This window comes from Vipera berus (genome assembly GCF_964194415.1).
Source record: "Vipera berus genome assembly, chromosome: 9".
Lineage (NCBI taxonomy): Eukaryota > Metazoa > Chordata > Lepidosauria > Squamata > Viperidae > Vipera > Vipera berus.
This window is the reverse complement of record NC_138212.1, coordinates 9,474,630-9,493,673: the sequence shown is the minus strand read 5'-3', so window position 1 is coordinate 9,493,673 and position 19,044 is coordinate 9,474,630. Positions and strand designations below refer to the sequence as shown.

The 19,044-nt window shown below is 41.0% G+C and overlaps 2 protein-coding genes across 3 annotated transcripts; both read left to right on the top strand.

Annotated features, from left to right (window-relative positions):
• Positions 1–388: 388 nt before the first annotated feature.
• On the top strand, positions 389–11,288 carry SMPDL3B (sphingomyelin phosphodiesterase acid like 3B). Of its 2 annotated transcripts, XM_081334270.1 has the most exons (8): positions 396–1,980; positions 2,734–2,947; positions 3,413–3,510; positions 5,512–5,655; positions 6,029–6,201; positions 7,253–7,433; positions 8,145–8,278; positions 9,130–11,288. In XM_081334270.1, exons 1-8 carry the CDS (start codon positions 1,920–1,922, stop codon positions 9,523–9,525), a joined length of 1,401 nt encoding a protein of 466 aa, XP_081190396.1. In that variant the 5' UTR covers positions 396–1,919; the 3' UTR covers positions 9,526–11,288. The 2 variants fall into 2 exon arrangements, with proteins under 2 accessions (XP_081190397.1, XP_081190396.1); XM_081334271.1 differs by lacking the exon at positions 2,734–2,947 and having other exon boundaries at positions 389–1,980.
• A 638-nt stretch (positions 11,289–11,926) lies between these two features.
• Positions 11,927–18,056, top strand: XKR8 (XK related 8). The gene is made up of 3 exons (XM_081334272.1): positions 11,927–13,359; positions 14,624–14,820; positions 15,464–18,056. Exons 1-3 carry the CDS (start codon positions 13,037–13,039, stop codon positions 16,207–16,209), a joined length of 1,266 nt encoding a protein of 421 aa, XP_081190398.1. The 5' UTR covers positions 11,927–13,036; the 3' UTR covers positions 16,210–18,056.
• Positions 18,057–19,044: the final 988 nt, after the last annotated feature.

The following is a 19,044-nucleotide window of genomic DNA, read 5'->3' as shown; positions in this document are numbered from 1 at the left end:
GTGAAGCTCACTGGCTGAAACCTGTGATTAATGAAACACGTTTTTTAAATATAAAATAGGGGAATGCCTCAATTTTATTTTCTACAAAAAAAAGAGGAACTGCCATACATCTACACGAATTTGTAGAAACTTCTGCTGATCCTTCCCAACTTTCCAGACACTTTTCTTTTTACTTCAGTGTTTCAAAGGTCTGAAAAGGTTTCAGCACAAAACATCTATTTTAGACCTGTTTTTTTAAATATACCCCTTAGCTATTTTTCCAGATGTGAGGATTAGAACTGCATCTTTTCCCTGTCAGTAAGGCCTCTGAAGCATTCCTGCACTGATCTTTTTGTTGAAATAAAGATACAGATGTGCCAGGATAAGTGGACAGCTGCAAGCCATGTCCTGGAAAAAGCCAAAAAAAGATACAACCAAATCTTACATTTCAGAAAGTCAGTTGTGTTTGGAATGTGGCTCAAGATCCCAAAACAAACAAACTCACTTGGAATTCCAGCAACAAAGTTTTATTCAAAATAAAGCGTTTGCAAAGGCTTGGTGGACTGAAACACACACAGGAGTTCAGCCACAACTTATAGAGCTGTTTGACACATTTTTATATCCTATCCCCGACGCAGATTCCCCCCTCCCTATCACACTCAACGCCCCTTTCCTAATCATCCAATAAACTATCCAGACCACCTAAAACCACTGTCCTTCCCGTGTTCCAGGAAGCCCCTTTGTCCATATCCTATCTTTCACCATCTAATTTTCTGTTAGCACAGTCGTCTCCTATAGTTGTTTTGATATTTCCTATTGCAATTTGTAACTTCTGCTTTTCACATTTGTACCTGTCAATACTTAGATAAGATATATATTATTTCTGATCTTCAGTTGGCTTCTGCTTCAACCTTTAGGCTCATTAGAAATTTCTGAATTAGTACTTTATTCCTTTCAGTTCCTGCACTGATCTTTTTGTTGAAATAAAGATACAAATGTACCAGGATAAGTGGACAGCTGCAAGCCATGCCCTGGAAAAAGCCAGAAAAAAATGCAACCAAGTTTTACATTTCAGAAAGTCAGTTGCAAACGGCACTTTAGGGAAGATTTTGGATAAACAAGTAAACAATTGAACAAGACTTAGAAATCACCTCCCAACCTGGTTTCCTCCAGATGTGATGGACTACAGGCCAACCGTGAACTCCTGAATTGATCTGTTCATTGCCCAACTCAAATTTTGAAGGGGCTATATAAATTTCAAAAGTAAAATTTCATGGATTTAATTTGAGCAGCAACATGTCTGCCTCAAATCTACATAATTGTGGGGAAAATAGAAGGAGGAAGGAGTATTAGGTATGTTCAAAATAAACAAACAAGCAAGCAAAATCAATATGTATTACTGGTGTTTGTAGCACCTTTATTTTAAAATGATTCAGGGTGGAATAACAGAATTGTAGCACTCTAGAAGTCTTGTTTTGATCCAGCAGCCAAAAGAGAGATTTTCTTCTAAACAAGTTAGATCAGTTTGGGCTACTTGACGTAGTTTGTGGCAGAGAACCTAAACATTCACCTACCTCTCCCCAACTACCAAAGCTTCTCTGCCAGAAAATCAACTTTTCCATCCTGCTACGTCAGCAAAGAGTTTGTCAAATGACAAAGAGCTTAGTAACAGATTGAAGGCTTGTAAATACTATAATATAAAGCTTGACAACACCCAAAACCTCAGCTACATTTTCCCTTCAAATAATATACTGCTGAAATATTTTCTAAGGATTCTGCTAAGCTGGAAGAGATGCCAAGTTTTGATGCTAAGTCGGTTCCTCTAGTAAGCCGTGAGTCAAAGAACATAGGGGAGGAGAGTAAAAAGGCTGACGGATTGCCACAGCTGCACCTCCAGAAGAGAAAGCAGATCTTCGGTGCTTGTTGGCCACGAAACCAAAATGGACTTTTGGAAGATTCTATTGCTGTTGATGCATTGCAGAAATGTAATGGCCACTTCAGGTATTTTCCAGGTTTTTTTTATTGAGAAAGTTGTCTGTTTAAAGAATGGCAATTCGATGATAAGTTTTAGGAGGCAACACTAGAACAGGATATGGGCACCACCCTAGGAGCTTCTTCAGAAGTTGCCACTAAATTGTTGTTTTAATAGGACAGAAGAAGATTACACAGAAGTAATCGTATTCATTGTTTAATCGATTTGCTTTTAGCTGTATCCTTTCTTCTGGCAGATCAGATGAAGAGAAGCCGGCTTAAGTTCTGCGCTGTTGCAACTGCCACTCAGTTGGCAAAACAGCCTTTTAAAGATTTAGTTGCAAACGCTAATCTTTACTATTTGTTTCATGTTTTATATTTGGCATGAAGAGACTCCGTTTGGACATGTGTCTTCATTTTAAGGGACTGATCTGTGTTTATAATTAACTCGGTCCATTGAACTCATTTGAGCCACACATACTGTAAATCAAGTCAAGCTGAGGGTCGTCCTTGCCCCATCCATTCCTTGACTTATGGTGCTACTTAATTTTTGGAGGGCGGCTCAGGCACACCACTCAAAATCCAAGAGAAAAAAGTTAGTTCAAGACAAGAGGATGAATAATTTTGCAGAGTGGGCTTGACAAGCTGGGACAAGCTTGCAATTACATGGGAACAGTCCTAGACATTTTGCTGTCTGCAATAAGGAACATTGGTTCTGGGGAATACAAAAACTGAAACAAATATTGAACCATTTTATTGTGAATTTTCTGTCTGCTGACGCAGGTTCCTTCTGGCATATCTCAGACCTTCATCTTGACCCAGAGTATCAAAAGTCCTCCGATCCCTTGAAGGTGTGTCCATCTGCTGGCACTCAGCCAGTGATCAGTGCAGGAACCTGGGGTGATTACTTGTGTGACTCTCCCTGGATTCTTATCAACTCTTCTATTTATGCCATGAAGAAGATTCTTCCTGATCCAGACTTTATTCTTTGGACTGGGTAAAAAAAAATAGCATGAGTCCTATGCCATATAGTAAACAACAAAACAAACTTTTATTTAACCCCTTAGCTGCCTAACCATTCAAGAATGGCTGTTCATTCATTCTCTTAATAATTTACTTGAATATAATAACCATTCAGGATTCCCGTGCAAATATGTGAATATGTTCATTCAAGAGAGATAGCTTGTCTATTTATTAAATTTATATGCCACCCATAGTTGCATGTTACCTGTGATGGAAGACATTTTTTAAATGAGGTTGAGAATAAAACAGAGATAATGGATTGGAATACCTACATCTACTGTATGTCTTTGTAGATTTCTATCCCTTTTGTCTCCTTAGGCTAATTTCAATCATAGTTGAGACCTGGGATATGTACTTATTTTATTCTTATATGTAGCTTATCTAGGTTTATGCTTAGTATCTGTGGGGTTTACTGGAATGTGTTTTTGCTGTTTTCTAGAGATGATACTCCTCATGTGCCAGATGAAAAGCTGGGAGATGAAACAGTGTTGGAAATAATAAAAAAGCTGACTAACCTAATCAGACAAGTCTTTCCAGGTATAAAATAGTAGAATAAGTGGGCAATAACAAGCTAAGTCCTGTGAAAGACCACAACAAAATGCAGCATTTTACATTTTGTATAAAAGTTAACATGATACATTTAATATAAGACCTATGTACTGGAAAGAAGACATAGACAAAAGGGTACACATGTGATGTTTTTGTGAAGTTCTTCAAGTGTTCTGGTGCAAAGTTTTTATTAAATTGCCATTATTATGGTTGGTTGCACAGCCAGATGTTTAGATTAGGTTATTAGCACAATCTTAGAAAACTGAGAAGAATTTGAATATTTCCATTGGGGTACAAATATGTTGGATATCACCTTAACAGAAAAATTGAATGAAAAAATATTACAGTAATGAAGATGATGATTTTTATCCCATCTGGTTTTCATGTATTATGTGCAACAGAAACATAATGATTGTTTACTAGCCAATTCCATATTCCTGATTAATTTAATTAAATCATATGTATTTTGCTTTTATATGGTCTTCATTGTCCTGAAAATAAGATTATATAAGGTTCCAAAAAGATGTAACATGCACTTTTAGAAAGAAGAATCTCATAGTCTAAATTAGTACTAAGCAGCAGGAGCAGAATAGCCTTCCCATACTGCTTTATTCCAAATGTTTTGAGGCTGCAAATTTCAAAAATCCTAGCCATCACAGAGGTTTCAGATTTTGCAAGAAAATAACAGAATATTTGTCTTTGAAGTTTACTGGAAATATGTTGAGAAAGCAGCAGCAAGTACAGACAAGATTGTATATACTCTTCTCTCAGGTTTCTCCAAGAAATATGTTCCTATTTCAGGATAATGGGAAGAATTTACATATGCCAATATATTTCTTTAGGGGAAAAATGTAGCCCATTCTCCATAGTGTGACTTGGTGCAGACAGCATAGGAAATCGTAGCTATGGGTTCATATGGTTGTTTGATTTTTCAGATATAGCAGTGTTTCTCAACCTTAACCACTTTTAAGATGTGTGGACTTCAACTCCCAGAGTTCTCCAACCAGCATGCTGGTTAAGGAATTCTGGGAGTTGAAGTCCACACATCTTAAAGTGGCCAAGGTTGAGATACACTTGAGATATAGAGTAGGTTCACTATGGTTCAGAATCCTTTTCGCTTTGGCTTTACATATGTTCAGCTCCATAAGTACATGAATTTAGGTAAAGGTAAAGGTAAAGGTTCCCCCGCACATGCGTGCTAGTCGTTTCCGACTCTAGGGGCCGGTGCTCATCTCCGTTTCAAAGCCGAAGAGCCAGCGCTTGTCCGAAGACCTCTCCGTGGTCATGTGGCCGGCATGACTAGACGCCAAAGGCGCACGGAACGCTGTTACCTTCCCACCGTAGTGGTCCCTATTTTTCTACTTGCATTTTTACGTGCTTTCGAACTGCTAGGTTGGCAGAAGCTGGGACGAGTAACAGGCGCTCACTCTGTTACGCGGCACTCGGGATTTGACCCGCCAAACTGCCGACCTTCTGATCGACAAGCTCAGCGTCCTAACCCACTGAGCCACCGCATCCCTTACATGAATTTACCATCTGATAAAATTAAAGTACCTTCCTGGTTAATTTCAATCTATGGCTTGATCTCCTTGTTTGGTGATTCTCCTGTCTAGGTCCACATTTTGTAAATTAATGTAGTTTCAGATAAAAGTTATACTAACTGTGATTACTCTGTGCCTAGGAATACCATCTCTGGTACCCCTTTTCAGAGCTTGATTGAAAAAGGAATTTTGAGTCCACGCATCGTAGGAAACCATTATGTGACCTCTTTGTCAACTCCACCATTCAGATTTGTGTTTAAAGATTTATGCTTGTGGCTTAGCATCAGATCAATCTAGGATGGCTAAGACAAAACATGGCTTAGTGTGGTTTGCTTCTCCCTACTGTGGGACATTTTTTTCACAGGCAGCTTTACTGTGTTCAGGGACAAATCGGCTTGCTTTCTTATACTATTCTCTACCAAGCTGTGTTCTTTCCTGCTTCCTTCAGATACTCAGGTCTATCCAGCAATGGGCAACCATGACTTCCACCCCAAAAATCAGCTTCCAGCTGAGGAGAACAAGATCTACAATGCAACAGCAGAACTATGGCGCCCCTGGCTTAAAGAGCCCTCCATACAGAAGTTCAGAACAGGTATGTGATGGCAGATTGTGTTGTAGCATTTTCAATTGGCCCTGAGAGACAGTACTGAAATGCAATTGACACACACACACAAATGCTTTCCTCTGAATCTATATTAATTTTGCCCTGTACACCGCCCTGAGTCCTTCGGGAGAAGGGCGGTATAGAAATTAAATTATTATTATTATTATTATTATTATTATTATTATTATTATTATTATTATTATTATTATTATTATTATTATTATTATTATTATTATTATATAAGGGGCTATAAGAAAATGAACTGGAGTTAGTAGCCCATTTAAAGAATCCAGTTGACTAAACTTAGCTGCTACCTACCATACATTTTCTGATCCAAACTGATCTATTCACTGTTTTGCAGGTGCTTTTTACAGTCAGTTGCTGCCTGGTGTTGGACCAAGGAGGCGAATAATTGTCCTCAACACCAATCTGTACTATGAAAGTAATAATTGGTCCATGAGTCTGGAGGATCCAGGAGGCCAATTCCAGTGGCTGCAAACTCTGTTGACCAAGGCATCAGAAGCAGGAGAAAAGGTTTCTTTCGGCTCTTATTTCCTTGCTTTAAACAATACTTCTAACCCTTTCGGGGACAGATAATTATAATCAGGATAATGTCTCAACTCAATTGCAAAAATACATTCAGCAGTATGACGCTATTTTTTTTAAAATCCCATTTATATCCCGCCCTTTTCCAAAGACTCAGGGCAGCTTACAATCTAAGAAGCACAAATCAAATGTGCTTAGCAATAGCCTTCATTCTATGTCTATGCCTGCTTATTAGGGCTTTCGCCCCCTCCCCCAAGCTGCATTTTTACAAAGTCAGCTTATTGCCCCCAACAATCTGGGTCCTCATTTTACCTACCTCGGAAGGATGGAAGGCTGAGTCAACCTTGAGCCTGGTGGGACTCGAACCTGCACTAAATGCAGGCAGCTGGTGTTACTTAAGGAGGCATTAGCCCACTGCTCCACCAAGACACCACAGGTATACCTCTGGAATGTCAACACATTTCAGTAATGTTGTGGTTTCAAGAGGGAATCAAAGGATACATACGTAGTTAAGTCACAGACCATAGTTTAAGCTATAATTAGTTGGGTTTACATTACATGCTAAGCCATAAGCATGGTTTGATTTCTAATAATGAAAACTGGACAAACATTTTATAAATATATTAAGCCACTTTACGACATAGGGTGGTATGTATGAATCTAGCCAAAGAGAGTATGAATCATAGATTGTAATATCAGCAAAGGGCCTTGGAAACTATTAAGTCCAACTTCCTTGTGCAGTTTAGGAGAAGGGTTTGTATCAAACCTATTCAGATTGAACCAAACTAGTTGTAGATTAATCACTTAAAATTTCTATAACGGGAGTTCCAGGTCTATATAGGATGAGAGAACATAGCTTGAGAGAGGATATTGGGAAAAGCAGAAATTTGGAGCTAGCTCTGGGTTTGGCCACCCCCTCCAAAGCATTGATCAGGCTAGCTGATGATCCTGGGAGGGGAAGGCTAGGAAACTGTATCCCGGTCTTTAGTGTGTCATTCCCCCCCCCCACCTTAACTATCCCTTGTCTGATCTATCCCAGGTCTATATTATTGGGCATGTTCCTCCTGGTGTCTTTGAAAAGAAACGAGGCAAACCCTGGTTCCGTAAACACTTCAACCAAAGATATACAGAAATCATTCAGAAACATCATGCTGTAATTGCAGCACAATTTTTTGGGCATCACCATACAGATAGCTTTAGAATGTTCTATGATAACACAGGTACGTCCTCTGGAATTCTCTGAAGGTATTCCAGTCTGTAGAGCAACAGGGTTGTGGGGCAAACGTACTTTACAGGAAAGCAACTATCAGGACTGGATCCTGCTGAAAACGTGGCAACTGACTAAAGATGTCATGTGTCTTACAGAACCTGACAACTGGACAAAAATGTCATTCAGTTTAGAAATATAGTTTTTAAAAAAGTCTCTTTAAAAAAAAGAGACTGGAGAGTCTGAAATGGTATGGGGTCTCCTGTTTGCGCATGGGGTTGGACTAGAAGACCTCCAAGGTCCCTTCCAACTCTGTTATTTTGTTATTCGACAAAAATTCCAGTTACCTTACATTAGCGGCCAAAAAAAGCCTAGAGAAATGAAATAATATTTGCCCAGGGATGAGCTCTGTGCCAGAATCCACCAGCAATTAGTATATTTCACAAAAGGAGGGCCATAATTGAATGGCTGTGTTATTTTCCAATCCCTACCCATTTAAGAGAGAGAGGGTGCCCCAAAAGTGAATGCAAGTTTTGCATTGCCAAAGGCAGTTCCTTGTCTTACCTGTCAATTGATACATTATTGGGACTTGAATGCCACTATTCCAGTCTGCATATCACTCCTTGCTCCATCATGGATTATATCCTGTTATGGTCTGGCATGGAACTGACAACAACAATCTGTCCTCAAAATTAAATGTGTGTGTGTGTGTTTTCTCTTTTAGATTCCCCGATCAGTGTCATATTTTTAGCTCCAGCAGTTACACCTTGGAAAACAACCTTGCCAGGCGTGCAGAATGGAGCCAACAACCCTGGGATCCGTGTTTTTAAATATGACCGTGAGACTCTGCTCGTGAAGGTAGAAAGAGAATTCCATTTATATTTGTCTCCATGAATTAGGGCGCTTGACCCAGAGGTGATCCGTGTAGCCACTGAGGGCAAATTATTTTGCCCACTAGAAATTTCTAGCTGATCTCTATTGAGGTGGTCTACTGTGACTCACTTGAGTCCTATTCATATTGACAGCCTTGGGAAAGGACAGGGGAGACGCTGTAGACTAGAGAGCCGAGCAATAGTCACGAGGATCCTGCTGATCATCAGAAGGATTAGGGCCTGATTCAAAAAATCCTGAAATGCAATTTTAGTTTACTTGGCTGACTGAGTATCCTGCCATGGAGAACCCAGTCATGTCCTGGTTGCTGCAGCACAGGAAAATCAAATGAAGAAAGGTGGAGAGTGGCTTGAATCTCCTTTTCAGCTGCCTTAACAAGAGGGCAAAGGAAATATAATGGCTATCTGTCAGGTGCAAAGAATCAGGACCACCAGTTGGGTTGTAGCATAGAGGATTTATTCAAGCTTATACACAAGAATCTGATCAACTAAAGTTCGGTATGAATTAGCTCCAGTTAAGAATTCAAGAGGGGTTGGACTTGGAGCACTTGTGGGAACGCAATGACTCTAAGCTGATGATGTGTTTAACTCTGCCCCCGTTCCGCCTGTTTTTCACCTACAATATCTTCATCAAGGTTACACATCAGGCTGCAAAAATCTAAATATCCAGTAGATGGGACCAAAGAGTTGGGTTCTCTGTATTTTTTTGCTATTGCATAGTTGTCTGAATTTCTGCAGCCCAAACCTGTAGCTCGCTCTGATCAGTTTTAATATAGATTTCTTAGTATTTCTTCCAAATGTTTTCTGTTCCTTTTTTAGGATATAGTAACTTACTATTTAAACCTCACCCATGCTAACATGGGTACTCCAGAGTGGAAGAAAGAATATAGCCTGACAGAAGCATACCAGATCCTGGATGGTTCTGTTCACTCCATGCATCTGCTTCTGGAGAAGCTTATGAAAGATGAAGGCCAGCTTCAGAAGTACTACCGATATAATTCAGTTCAGTACGATAACACATTCTGCGATGACAGCTGCCAGACAGATCACATCTGTGCTATCAGAGAAGTTGACTTTGAAAGATACAGTCAGTGTGTTACAGCCAGAAGTGCTGCAGCTGCAACACCAATTCTGGACGTTTTCTTACTTTGCCCCACAATGAGTCTCATTACTTTAGGTCTCTTGGATGTCTTGAGCAAGCTGGGCCACAAATAGCACCACGTGGATTCCACAAGAGTAAAGAAGAAACATAGATTGGAAACTAATCAAGGAGAGAAGCAACCTAGAACTAAGGAGAAATTTCCTGTTAGAACAATTAATCAGTGGAACAACTTGCCTTCAAAAGTTGTGAATGCTCCAACACTGGAAGTTTTTAAGAAGAGACTGAAAAACCATTTGTCTGAAATAGTATAGGGTTTCCTGTGCCAGCATCCTGAGAATTTAGACCATCCATTTCTGATGAATTTTTGAACTGCAAACTCATCTGAACATCATCATCATATCAAAGTTATTATTTTTCTTGCATTGGGAGGGTGCAAGGTTTCCCTTGGAAAAACCAAACACTTAAGTGACAAAGTTTCTAAGAGTAGCAGCGTCATAAAAGGGTACTTCCAACTGATGTTAGTAAAAGAGGAGAGGTTCTGATGGACTGTCCCAGAGCAAGGACTTCTCTTTTAACACCCACATGAAACTGCTGGTATCAATACATTGATACCAATTTTATGTCTCCACTCCAGGCTGAGTAAATGACATTGTGGAATTCTTGATTTGATATCTAAAAGCTATAAAGAACTGGATTCAGTGAAACAGGTTCAACTGAAAACAGTAGAGTTATTATTTATATGCCAATGTCTTCAGTTGCATAAAATGTGTAGAAAAATGTAATATGTGTAAACTAACACAATCGTTTGACTGGAAATTTTTATCTTCTGCTGAGGGCACCCTGGAATCATAGATTCAGTAAAATTTCAAAACATTCTTCAACTGGGTTTTTACTGCCCAAAATTGAGGGGGAATTTTCCTTATATAGAACCTTAACTTTTAGGAAGTAAACATGCTCTTCTAGAGAGCTGTTGCTGAGAAGTCCACTTAGCAGCTCTGCAATATGGTTGGTTTTAGGTTGCAGACTGTTATATTTTTAGAGCTGTAATCTACCTGTGACCCAAGCAGTAGATAACATTCAAAAGTCCACATTAGTAAATAGATAAATGTGGTTGGGTTGGGTTGGTTTTGACTTGGTACAATGTTTTGGGTGATCTCATACACTGTGTTTGTGAACCCAGCTATGGGAGCTAACTTAACAAACTATAATGAAAAAAAAGTATTTTAAGTGGACTGTGTGCACATAATGCTAATCCAAATTCACATGTATGTTTTAAAGGAAATAGGCAATGGAAAAATATGTGGGCAAGGAGAGGTGGCTTCTACTTAACTGTTCTAAGAAAAAAAACCAATAGTGTCCAAGCACATGAATCTCAATGCTTCAGTTGTTTCATTTCCTATTTTATCCTATGTCTACAATGCCATAAAAGCAATAAGGGAAGACTTGTGTTTTGTGACACAAAATTTCAACTCAGTAGAAAGGCAGAACTTGAACAGAGAAATAAAAAGTATACATTCAAAACTATTAATCTTTCTGCCTACAGTACACCATGCTACCATGTCCAGATTTTCATATCTGGTAAGCCATTTTGATTTTTTTTTGGGGGGGGGGAATCTGGTGTGTTGTTTTACAAATATTATTAAAGGACCCATGGATCAATTTTCCTTACAGTGGCTGGAGCAGGCAAGCTTTTAACTTCAGCGACACACACACACACACACACACACACACACACACATTTGTTGACTTAATGGAACTTAAATAACAGGGTAAATATTGAAGACTTTAATATTCTACATGGAATAATAGAGGAACTTAAAGGCTGAGTCAGGATCAGCCATTTCACAGCTATTGTTTAATGTTTTTTCAGGTTTTCACAGAGACAAAGCAAAAGTCAAGATATCCTGGAACCTGAAGATAATATTTACATGTAGGGCAGAAGAAGTTACTTGCACTTAGATTCTAGTCACTTTGACTGTTCAATTATAGAAAAAGATGTAATATAAAAAATGAGAGGAGGGGACATACCAATGCTCCAAAGTAAATAAATAATCCTTAAATCTTTTCAACTGATTTATGTGTGAACTACAGTTGTACTTTGAAATTTGTGAACCTTTGGAATTTTCATAGTTCTGCATAAATATAGCCTAAATTTTAGGCCCTAAAACATGATATGTTCTCCATAGAAAACCCCATAATTACAGAGCAGTTCTAGGCATATTTTTCTGACAACTTATTAACTCCAACAATGTCTTCAATGGATTTTAGCCTTGAATGTGTTTAACTTGGGTTTTTGAGCGCTGATAAAAAGGAAACAAGAGTTGAGGGAATTAACTTTTTAATTCCAGTAGTGACGAACTGCATGATTCAAAATACTTAAAAGAACCCAGAATGTAGAAATTGAAAACAAATAGTCATGAGAGCCATTGGTCTTGCAACAATTCTAAATTAGGCATTTTACATTATTACTCATCCCATGAAAAAGGGAATAAAAACACTAGAGTGCGTGAGAAAGTGTTTAGCAAGGTCCGGAATTTACCTTATCTAATTTTTTCTTGCTGGGAATTCCAACTTTTCTGTCGTGATTTCTTAGCTCTGTTTTATAGCTTCGTATTCCACGAACCTCTTTCTCTCTCAGTATATGTATATGTATGCATATGTATATACACACAAACACATTTATTAGCCACTCAACTCTTAATTGAATAAACCCAAACTGGAGGGAGGGGGCACTTAATGGGTATGAAGTCTCACATTAACACTTGGCAGAGCCTTCTTTGTACAGATCAAAGAGGAAAGGGTGGACTATGGGCGTCTCTGTCGCCTTGCAAGAAGGCGCGTGATATCACAACGCTGGAAGCTGAATCGAAGATATTCCCGCCATCTTTTGCACCACAGCTCCAGATGCAAAAAACCGGCCTCATTGCAAGAAAAAAACAAAAAAAACAAGTCACCTGCCTCAATGCAAAACAAAAAGAAAACCCATCTGACAAGTTTGGCGTATCTGGCAGACATAACCCCGGGATTTGCAGCCGAAAGGTGTGTCGACCCAACCTCGCTCGACGCCTCCCTTTCAAGACGGTCCCAGCAACCCGTCTCGGGGTCAACCAGACGGGAGGATGGCGGGCTACCGTCTTGGCCTGTTCCTTCCAGCCGAGAAGGGAGGCCCGCTTCCGAGCCGGGCGAGTCGCGGGTTGCACTTTCTTCCCACTGGGTCCCGCCTCTCCTCCGGGCAAAGCAGGCCCGGCGGCGGGAGAGGCGAGGCGGGGAGGCCACGCAGCGCCCCGGGCGTCTTGCTCCGAGACCCTCCCCAGCCGCCGCCGTCGAGGAGACGAGGAGAAGCCCCACTTTCCTCGTTCCCTCCAGGCGCGCCGGGAGGTAGCGGAGCGGGGGCGGGAGTGGTCCGTCCCGGGGCGGGGAAGGGGCGTTTGCAAGCCCGGAGGAAGAGCCGCTTCCAAGGGAGCCTGAAGGGAGGGCTCTGAGGGGGAATCCCGGCGAAGTTTCCTAGTTTACGCTTCTCTAGAAGGCAGCGGAGCTTCCCTCCTCCCAGCAACCCGCCTTAGGCGAGGCCTCCTCCGAGGTTTTTGGCCCCTCGAGGCCCTTTCCCTGCCGTCCACCGGGACCATGACCAGGACCGGCTGCACTCCTGGCTGCAGCCTTCCCCAGCCGCCCCCTTTTCGCTTTCTGGACCTGGCCTTTGCCCTGGTGGGCACCCTCGCCTTCCTGCTGGACTTGGTGGCCGATGGGTGGGTGGCTGCCAGTTACCTCCGAGCCGGCCACTTGCTCTGGGGCGGGCTGGTGCTGGGGCTGCTGCTGCTCTCCTCCCTGACGACCCAGTTCTTTAGCTGGGCTTGGTTCCGGAGTGACTCCGATAAAGAGGGCCTCTCTCAGCCATCCCCCCGGATTTCGAAGCTGCTCCATCTCCTACAGCTCGGCTACCTGTACAGGTAAGAAGAGGAGCAGGGATGCTTCTGTTCATTGACCCAGGCGGTTGCACACAGCACACTCTTCTCCTAGGGTGTTTTACACAGCATAGCTAAACAAACAAGCTTTTCCATCACACCCTGCCAGCCTGGCTAAACTCTTTTTATCCAAATGCCAGAGTCAAACATCATGCATCAGACTTTCAAGTAACTTTGTTGGCTTTGTTTAGATGGACGCAGGCTCAAGACATAAGTTGCAATGATGGGCTGACAAGAACTTGGCCAAAGTAGATAAACACGAATTAGCCTACTGAGTCAAGCTAAGGAAGCCATAATGGCTACATTAAGAGTGAACTTAATTGTCCGGTCAATTACACTATCTTGCATATTTCCTGGAACGAGAAAAAAGGTGAAGCCTGTTAGGAGGTATTTACTTTTAGGGATCCTTTTAACATCTCCTATTAAAATGTTTTGTTGTATACTCTAACATCATAGAGAAAGTACTGGTTGATGGATGTTTTTGACCTGCCAGGCTCACTGTAGCAGCTCTACACAAAACAGTCCTTGACTTGAAACCACAGTTGAGTATCAGAATTTTTGTTGCTAAGCAAGGTAGTTGTTAAATGAGTTCCACATAATTTTACAACCTTTTTTTGGAATGATTAAGCAAATTGCTGCAGTTAAGTGAATCACTCAGTTGTTAAACGTGTCACCTTGGTTACATTGATAAGATTACTATGCAGCTGGCAGAAAAACAGTGAGACGTGCGTAGCTGACAAACCCTTAAAAAAAACGCAGTGACAAAATGAATCAGGCTTCCCCTATTGACTTTGCTTGTCGGAAACTAGCTGGAAATGATGATCACATAACCCTGGGATGCTGCAGCCATTGTAAACACATGCCAGTTATAAATGCCTGAAATTTGATCACTTGACTATGGAGATACTGCAGTAGTTATAAATGTGAGGACCAGTCATAAGTCACCTTTCTTTTCAGTTCCATTGTAACTTCAGTCACTCAACATATGGTTGTAAGTCAAGGACTGACTAAATAAATCCCCTAGGGCAGGGGTAGGCAACCTCGGCTCTTTTATGACTCATGGACTTCAACTCCCAGAATTCCTGAGCCAGCTGCTGACTCAGGAATTCTGGGAGTTGAAGTCCATGAGTCATAAAAGAGCCGAGGTTGCCTACCCCTGCCCTAGGGGCTGCTGTTTGAGAAATGTTCCCATTGCATGCTTTCCTAATTTCAAATCTTGCCTTAGACACTTCTGCGTTGCCTTGTTCAGGTGTCTCTGTGTCCTGAGGGTGGGTTTCCAGGCATGCAAGATTGAAGATGCAACAGCAACTCATCAGGCCTTTGCCATTTTCCTGTCACACGATGTCAGTCTCTTGCGCCTCTTTGAGACCTTTCTGGAAAGTGCACCTCAGCTCATCCTGGTGATCTACGTCATTCTACACACCAACCAGGCTGAGATATTTCAAGGTGAGTGCCAATTGGGAGGGGCCAGTTTTGGAGGAATGTGAGCTTCTGCGGGCATAGATGCCTGTTATTTGCAGTATCCATTTTATTTGTAAACCACTCAGTCATGTAGGTGAGAAGGACAGTGCAGAAATTTGATAAATAACTAAAACCCAGCAGTGGATGTCAGCATTTCTGTGGCCCAGATCTTCAGCCTCTGGGGAACCCAAGATTTGTAGACATATAAAAACAATGTGGAGAAATAACATCAGGTTAAACTTTATTAATTTGTTCAATAAATTGGAAAAAGACATTCAAAATCAAATCAAAATCCATCCACCCACACATTCCCTCACAAAATAACAATACAAGATAGATCTTAATATTAATTAAGATTGAATCTTCAAACTGTCATCAAGGAATCAGACCTGAATCAAGGACTACATGTATGTTTCTTCTTGATTTTACTGTCATTATGTATAACAGTGCGAAAAATAGGGAATTCACTAGAAATGATAGTAATTTAAATAATTGAAAGATTCCTGAGTTACAAGGAGTAGATTTTTGCTGCCCGCTTCAGCATCGATACTTTGATGTTTGTAATGGGGGCGGTTTTTCCTTAACCTGATCTCTGTTTCCACTGCCTTCTCCCTTGTTTTCCTTGCAGTACTCGGGATTTGCACATCTTTTCTGTGTATCACCTGGGCCCTCTTGGATTACCACCAGACCCTGCGCAGCTTCCTGCGGGACAAACACAAGTTGGCCTTCTTGTCTTCAGTCCTCTACTTCCTGTGGAACTTCCTGCTGATGTGTCCTCGCATTCTCTCGTTGGCGCTCTTTGCAGTAGTCTTCTCAGGCTACATTTTCCTCCACTTCCTAGGCATCTGGTTGGTCATGTTTCTCTGGGTCTCCTTGCAACAGACAGACTTAATGGAAAATGCCACCTTTGAGTGGTTTTACCGAGCTACAGTAGCTGTTATCCTCTATTTTTGCTGGTTCAACGTGGCCGAGGGGAAAACGCGCCACCGCTCAACTATTCACCACACTTTCCTTTTTGTGGATAGCGTCATCCTTGTTGTCTCTTGGTTGTGGTACAGAATTCCCTCAAGCTGGGATTCCCAAGTGTGTCCTGCACTCCTGGCTGCCATGGTCTGTTATGCCCTGGGCATTTTCTTTAAATGCATCTACTACAAGTGTTTTCACCCCACTATGAAAACTGTACCCCTTAGGAATTACGATGAAGTAGACATCAATGATCGTGGGTATGGAGATGTTGCTGTGGTCCAGCAAATGGTTATAGAACCTGTCATCAACCATCGGACATATAGACTCTCCCAGAACTTCTTTGCTGGCTCTTTGGCAGAAGAGACTCAGTACCAAAGGAATGAGACTGTCAGTGATATTTATCTATGAGCCTCTATGCCCAGGGCAACCAAGACAAGACTTTAGTTGAATTAGATTCAGAAAACATTTGTACCAGTTTGCCTATTGAAGCCTTGCCTATATTTCTTCCAGATTTACACACAAAGGCCAAACCAAATAAGCTAGGAAGGATTTTTTTTAAGTACAAGGTAGATGTTACCAACTTAGGCTGATCGCACCTTAGTTCACTCACAGCAAAACACTCTTGTCAGCTTTTTCTGCTACCTTTTCAGGGCAGATTTGCCTTTCCTTTGCTGCTGCTTCTCAACTGATGTGTTGGATGATATGCAAGTGCTATCCAGTTAAGAGATGTCTGGGGAAAAACTAAGAAAAACCATTAGTATGTTTTCCAAGTTTTTTTAAAAAAATTTGTTTTGTGCAGACCTTCACATATTTCTGTTCACTTGATTTGGAGGTCACCAGAGCAAGGAGAACTGTTTGTGAATCGGAGAAAAAGGAGACATCAAAGGTGCAACTGTCCTCTTGAAGAGAATCTTTAGCAGAGAGGTGGAAGATATGAAGCAACATCAGTAGATATGGCTAAACAGGGCCTAAGGTGAAGAATGCTAGTTAGCAAGTTCAGATGTTCCATATGCACATTATTATTGCTTTTGATGCCTCTAATTCTGGATTCTGTGACTTGCACCTTATTGTGGATTGCAAAAGGTTCTGGTGCACTTTTCAGACTTTACACTTTTAATCTTAAATCCAGGCCTTACTTTACTGTACTTGGCCACCCACCTGCCTGTGTTCTGATAATATGCTTCACCAGGAAAAATCAGTTGAAATGGCCTTTGTCACATGCTTCCCCTTTTCTTTGATGTGCCCATCAGAGGGGCTCCAAACTGACACTTCTACTTTCAACTAGTTCTTGTCATAATATCTGAACTACGAAACTATACAAGGTTTCTATGGTTGTCACAGTTTATCTGGAAAAACACATAATCCTTAAAGCATAAGCTATAAACTGACTTTAACATACCACTATGAAGATGAACTGTAGTTTAGAATTTGGTGTAGTGCTGTAGTTCATGGTGATGAGGCTTTTTCTATCTCGTTGAGATGAGGAAGTTCATACACTTGGCAGTTCACAGTAATTATGTTTTGATACGGGGACTGATGGAATAGAATTCTCAAACATCTGGAAGACATTAGGTTTGATTTGGTTTCAATACAACATCTGAACTAGCTAGAATAGCTTCAGTCCTTCCCCTCTGTTCTATTTGATTTTGGCCACCTGTGCCCAAAGAGTTTATATTTCAACAGTTTTGAGAGGACAGCCCTTGTTCCAGTTTCCAGGTTTATCTTGAAGGGAAGCTTGGAAAACGTGCCTAACACTTCTTTCTGGATTTAGCTCTCTTCCTATGCCTTATGTGGCTAATTTTTTAAAAAGTCAGTGTTACTTTTAAGGTTTTCACAATTATTTGGATCAGGGGTGTCAAACCTGCAACATCACCTGACATGTTGTGACGTATCGTAACTTTTTTTCCATTCCTGGCCATGACACATCCAGCCGCGGGCTGGCAGTTTGACACCTGTTTTAGATTGATTGGAATCAACAAAATATATCTGGCAGAGATGTGCATATTCTGTTTATTCCAGCTTCCAACAGAAGTTGGAGTGCAAGGAATAGCAAAGCACTAGGAAAGGATTTAGTATACAGAGGCATTTAAAAAAAATTCAAAACCCCACCTGCTTTTCACTTCAGAAAGTAGATGTATTAGTCGTAACCTCTCTCCCTTCTTTCACTAAACTGTCTCCCAGTTTATTTTTTCCCCATATATAGTAATGCCAAATTCAGTGTGAATTCAGTGCAACTGTTAATTTATTGCCACTTCTGAAATGTTTAGACTGAATAAAGTATTTCAGTTTCTGTTCATCTGTGCTATTTGAACAGCGCCTGCAAGGGGTTAGATCAGGGGTGTCAAACTTGCAACGTCATGTGACGTGTCGCGACCTATCGTGACTTTTTTCCCATTGCTGCCAACGGGGTGGGAACGGTTTTGCTAGGATGCATCCGGCCCGTGGGCCAGCAGTTGTGACACTCCTGGGTTAGATAGTACATCTAGAAAACAGTGGTAACTAAATACGTTGTCCATTTTTATGTGCACTATGTTGGTTGGGACTAGAATGCCATTAAGTTTTAAAGAGAAATTAGGTAAGCTTACAACTTCCAAGATGGGGTGCAAGTCCATTTTGTCTTCAAGGGTGTGAAGGGCTGCTAAAGCAATTTATTAGCAAATAAGTGAATGTGACCCATGTTCTATAAAGTTCATAGAACTGGTAAATTTTGCTCCAATAGAACGGGCCAAATTGTCAGCTAATGGGTTTATTAGCATGGCCTCGACCATAAGCTGCCTGAGAAAACTGCTTTACTATGCTCAGTGTGACTTCTCAGTACCAAGATCTGTCAGTTAAAGTGCATATGCAAAACAATTGGCTACAGGTGACTGCTGAGGGTCCTGATAGAATGTAATGCTCAAAATCCAGTCGTTTTCTTCGTGGGCTAGTGCACGAGGCCATCAAAAGGTCTGAAAAGCAAGATTATTCTTACCTGTTGTTGTGGTTCAATCATATGAGATTTCATGATTTAAGTATATTGGATATATTCACAGTGAACCTTAATTGAGATTAATGATCTAGATTCTAGAAGCATGGGGAAGCAATATTGAATTCTGAGCAGTTTGCATAATTGGCCACTTTGGCAGGAACTGCTGTGAACCAGATTTGAAAGGCCGTAAGTCACTCATTGCTGGTGTTACCAGAGCCTTAATGTCATTTTTAAACAAATGTGATCAAGCTGGCCAAGTTTATTTGGAAACAGGT

Coding starts and splice junctions, on each gene's coding strand:
- SMPDL3B (XM_081334270.1), top strand. CDS start 1,920: ATGGACTTTTGGAAGATTCTATTGCTGTTGATGCATTGCAGAAATGTA. Junction 1,981..2,733: donor AAATGTAATGGCCACTTCAG/GTATTTTCCAGG, acceptor CTGCTGACGCAG/GTTCCTTCTGGCATATCTCA. Junction 2,948..3,412: donor GACTTTATTCTTTGGACTGG/GTAAAAAAAAAT, acceptor GCTGTTTTCTAG/AGATGATACTCCTCATGTGC.
- XKR8 (XM_081334272.1), top strand. CDS start 13,037: ATGACCAGGACCGGCTGCACTCCTGGCTGCAGCCTTCCCCAGCCGCCC. Junction 13,360..14,623: donor CAGCTCGGCTACCTGTACAG/GTAAGAAGAGGA, acceptor TGCCTTGTTCAG/GTGTCTCTGTGTCCTGAGGG. Junction 14,821..15,463: donor CCAGGCTGAGATATTTCAAG/GTGAGTGCCAAT, acceptor TTTTCCTTGCAG/TACTCGGGATTTGCACATCT.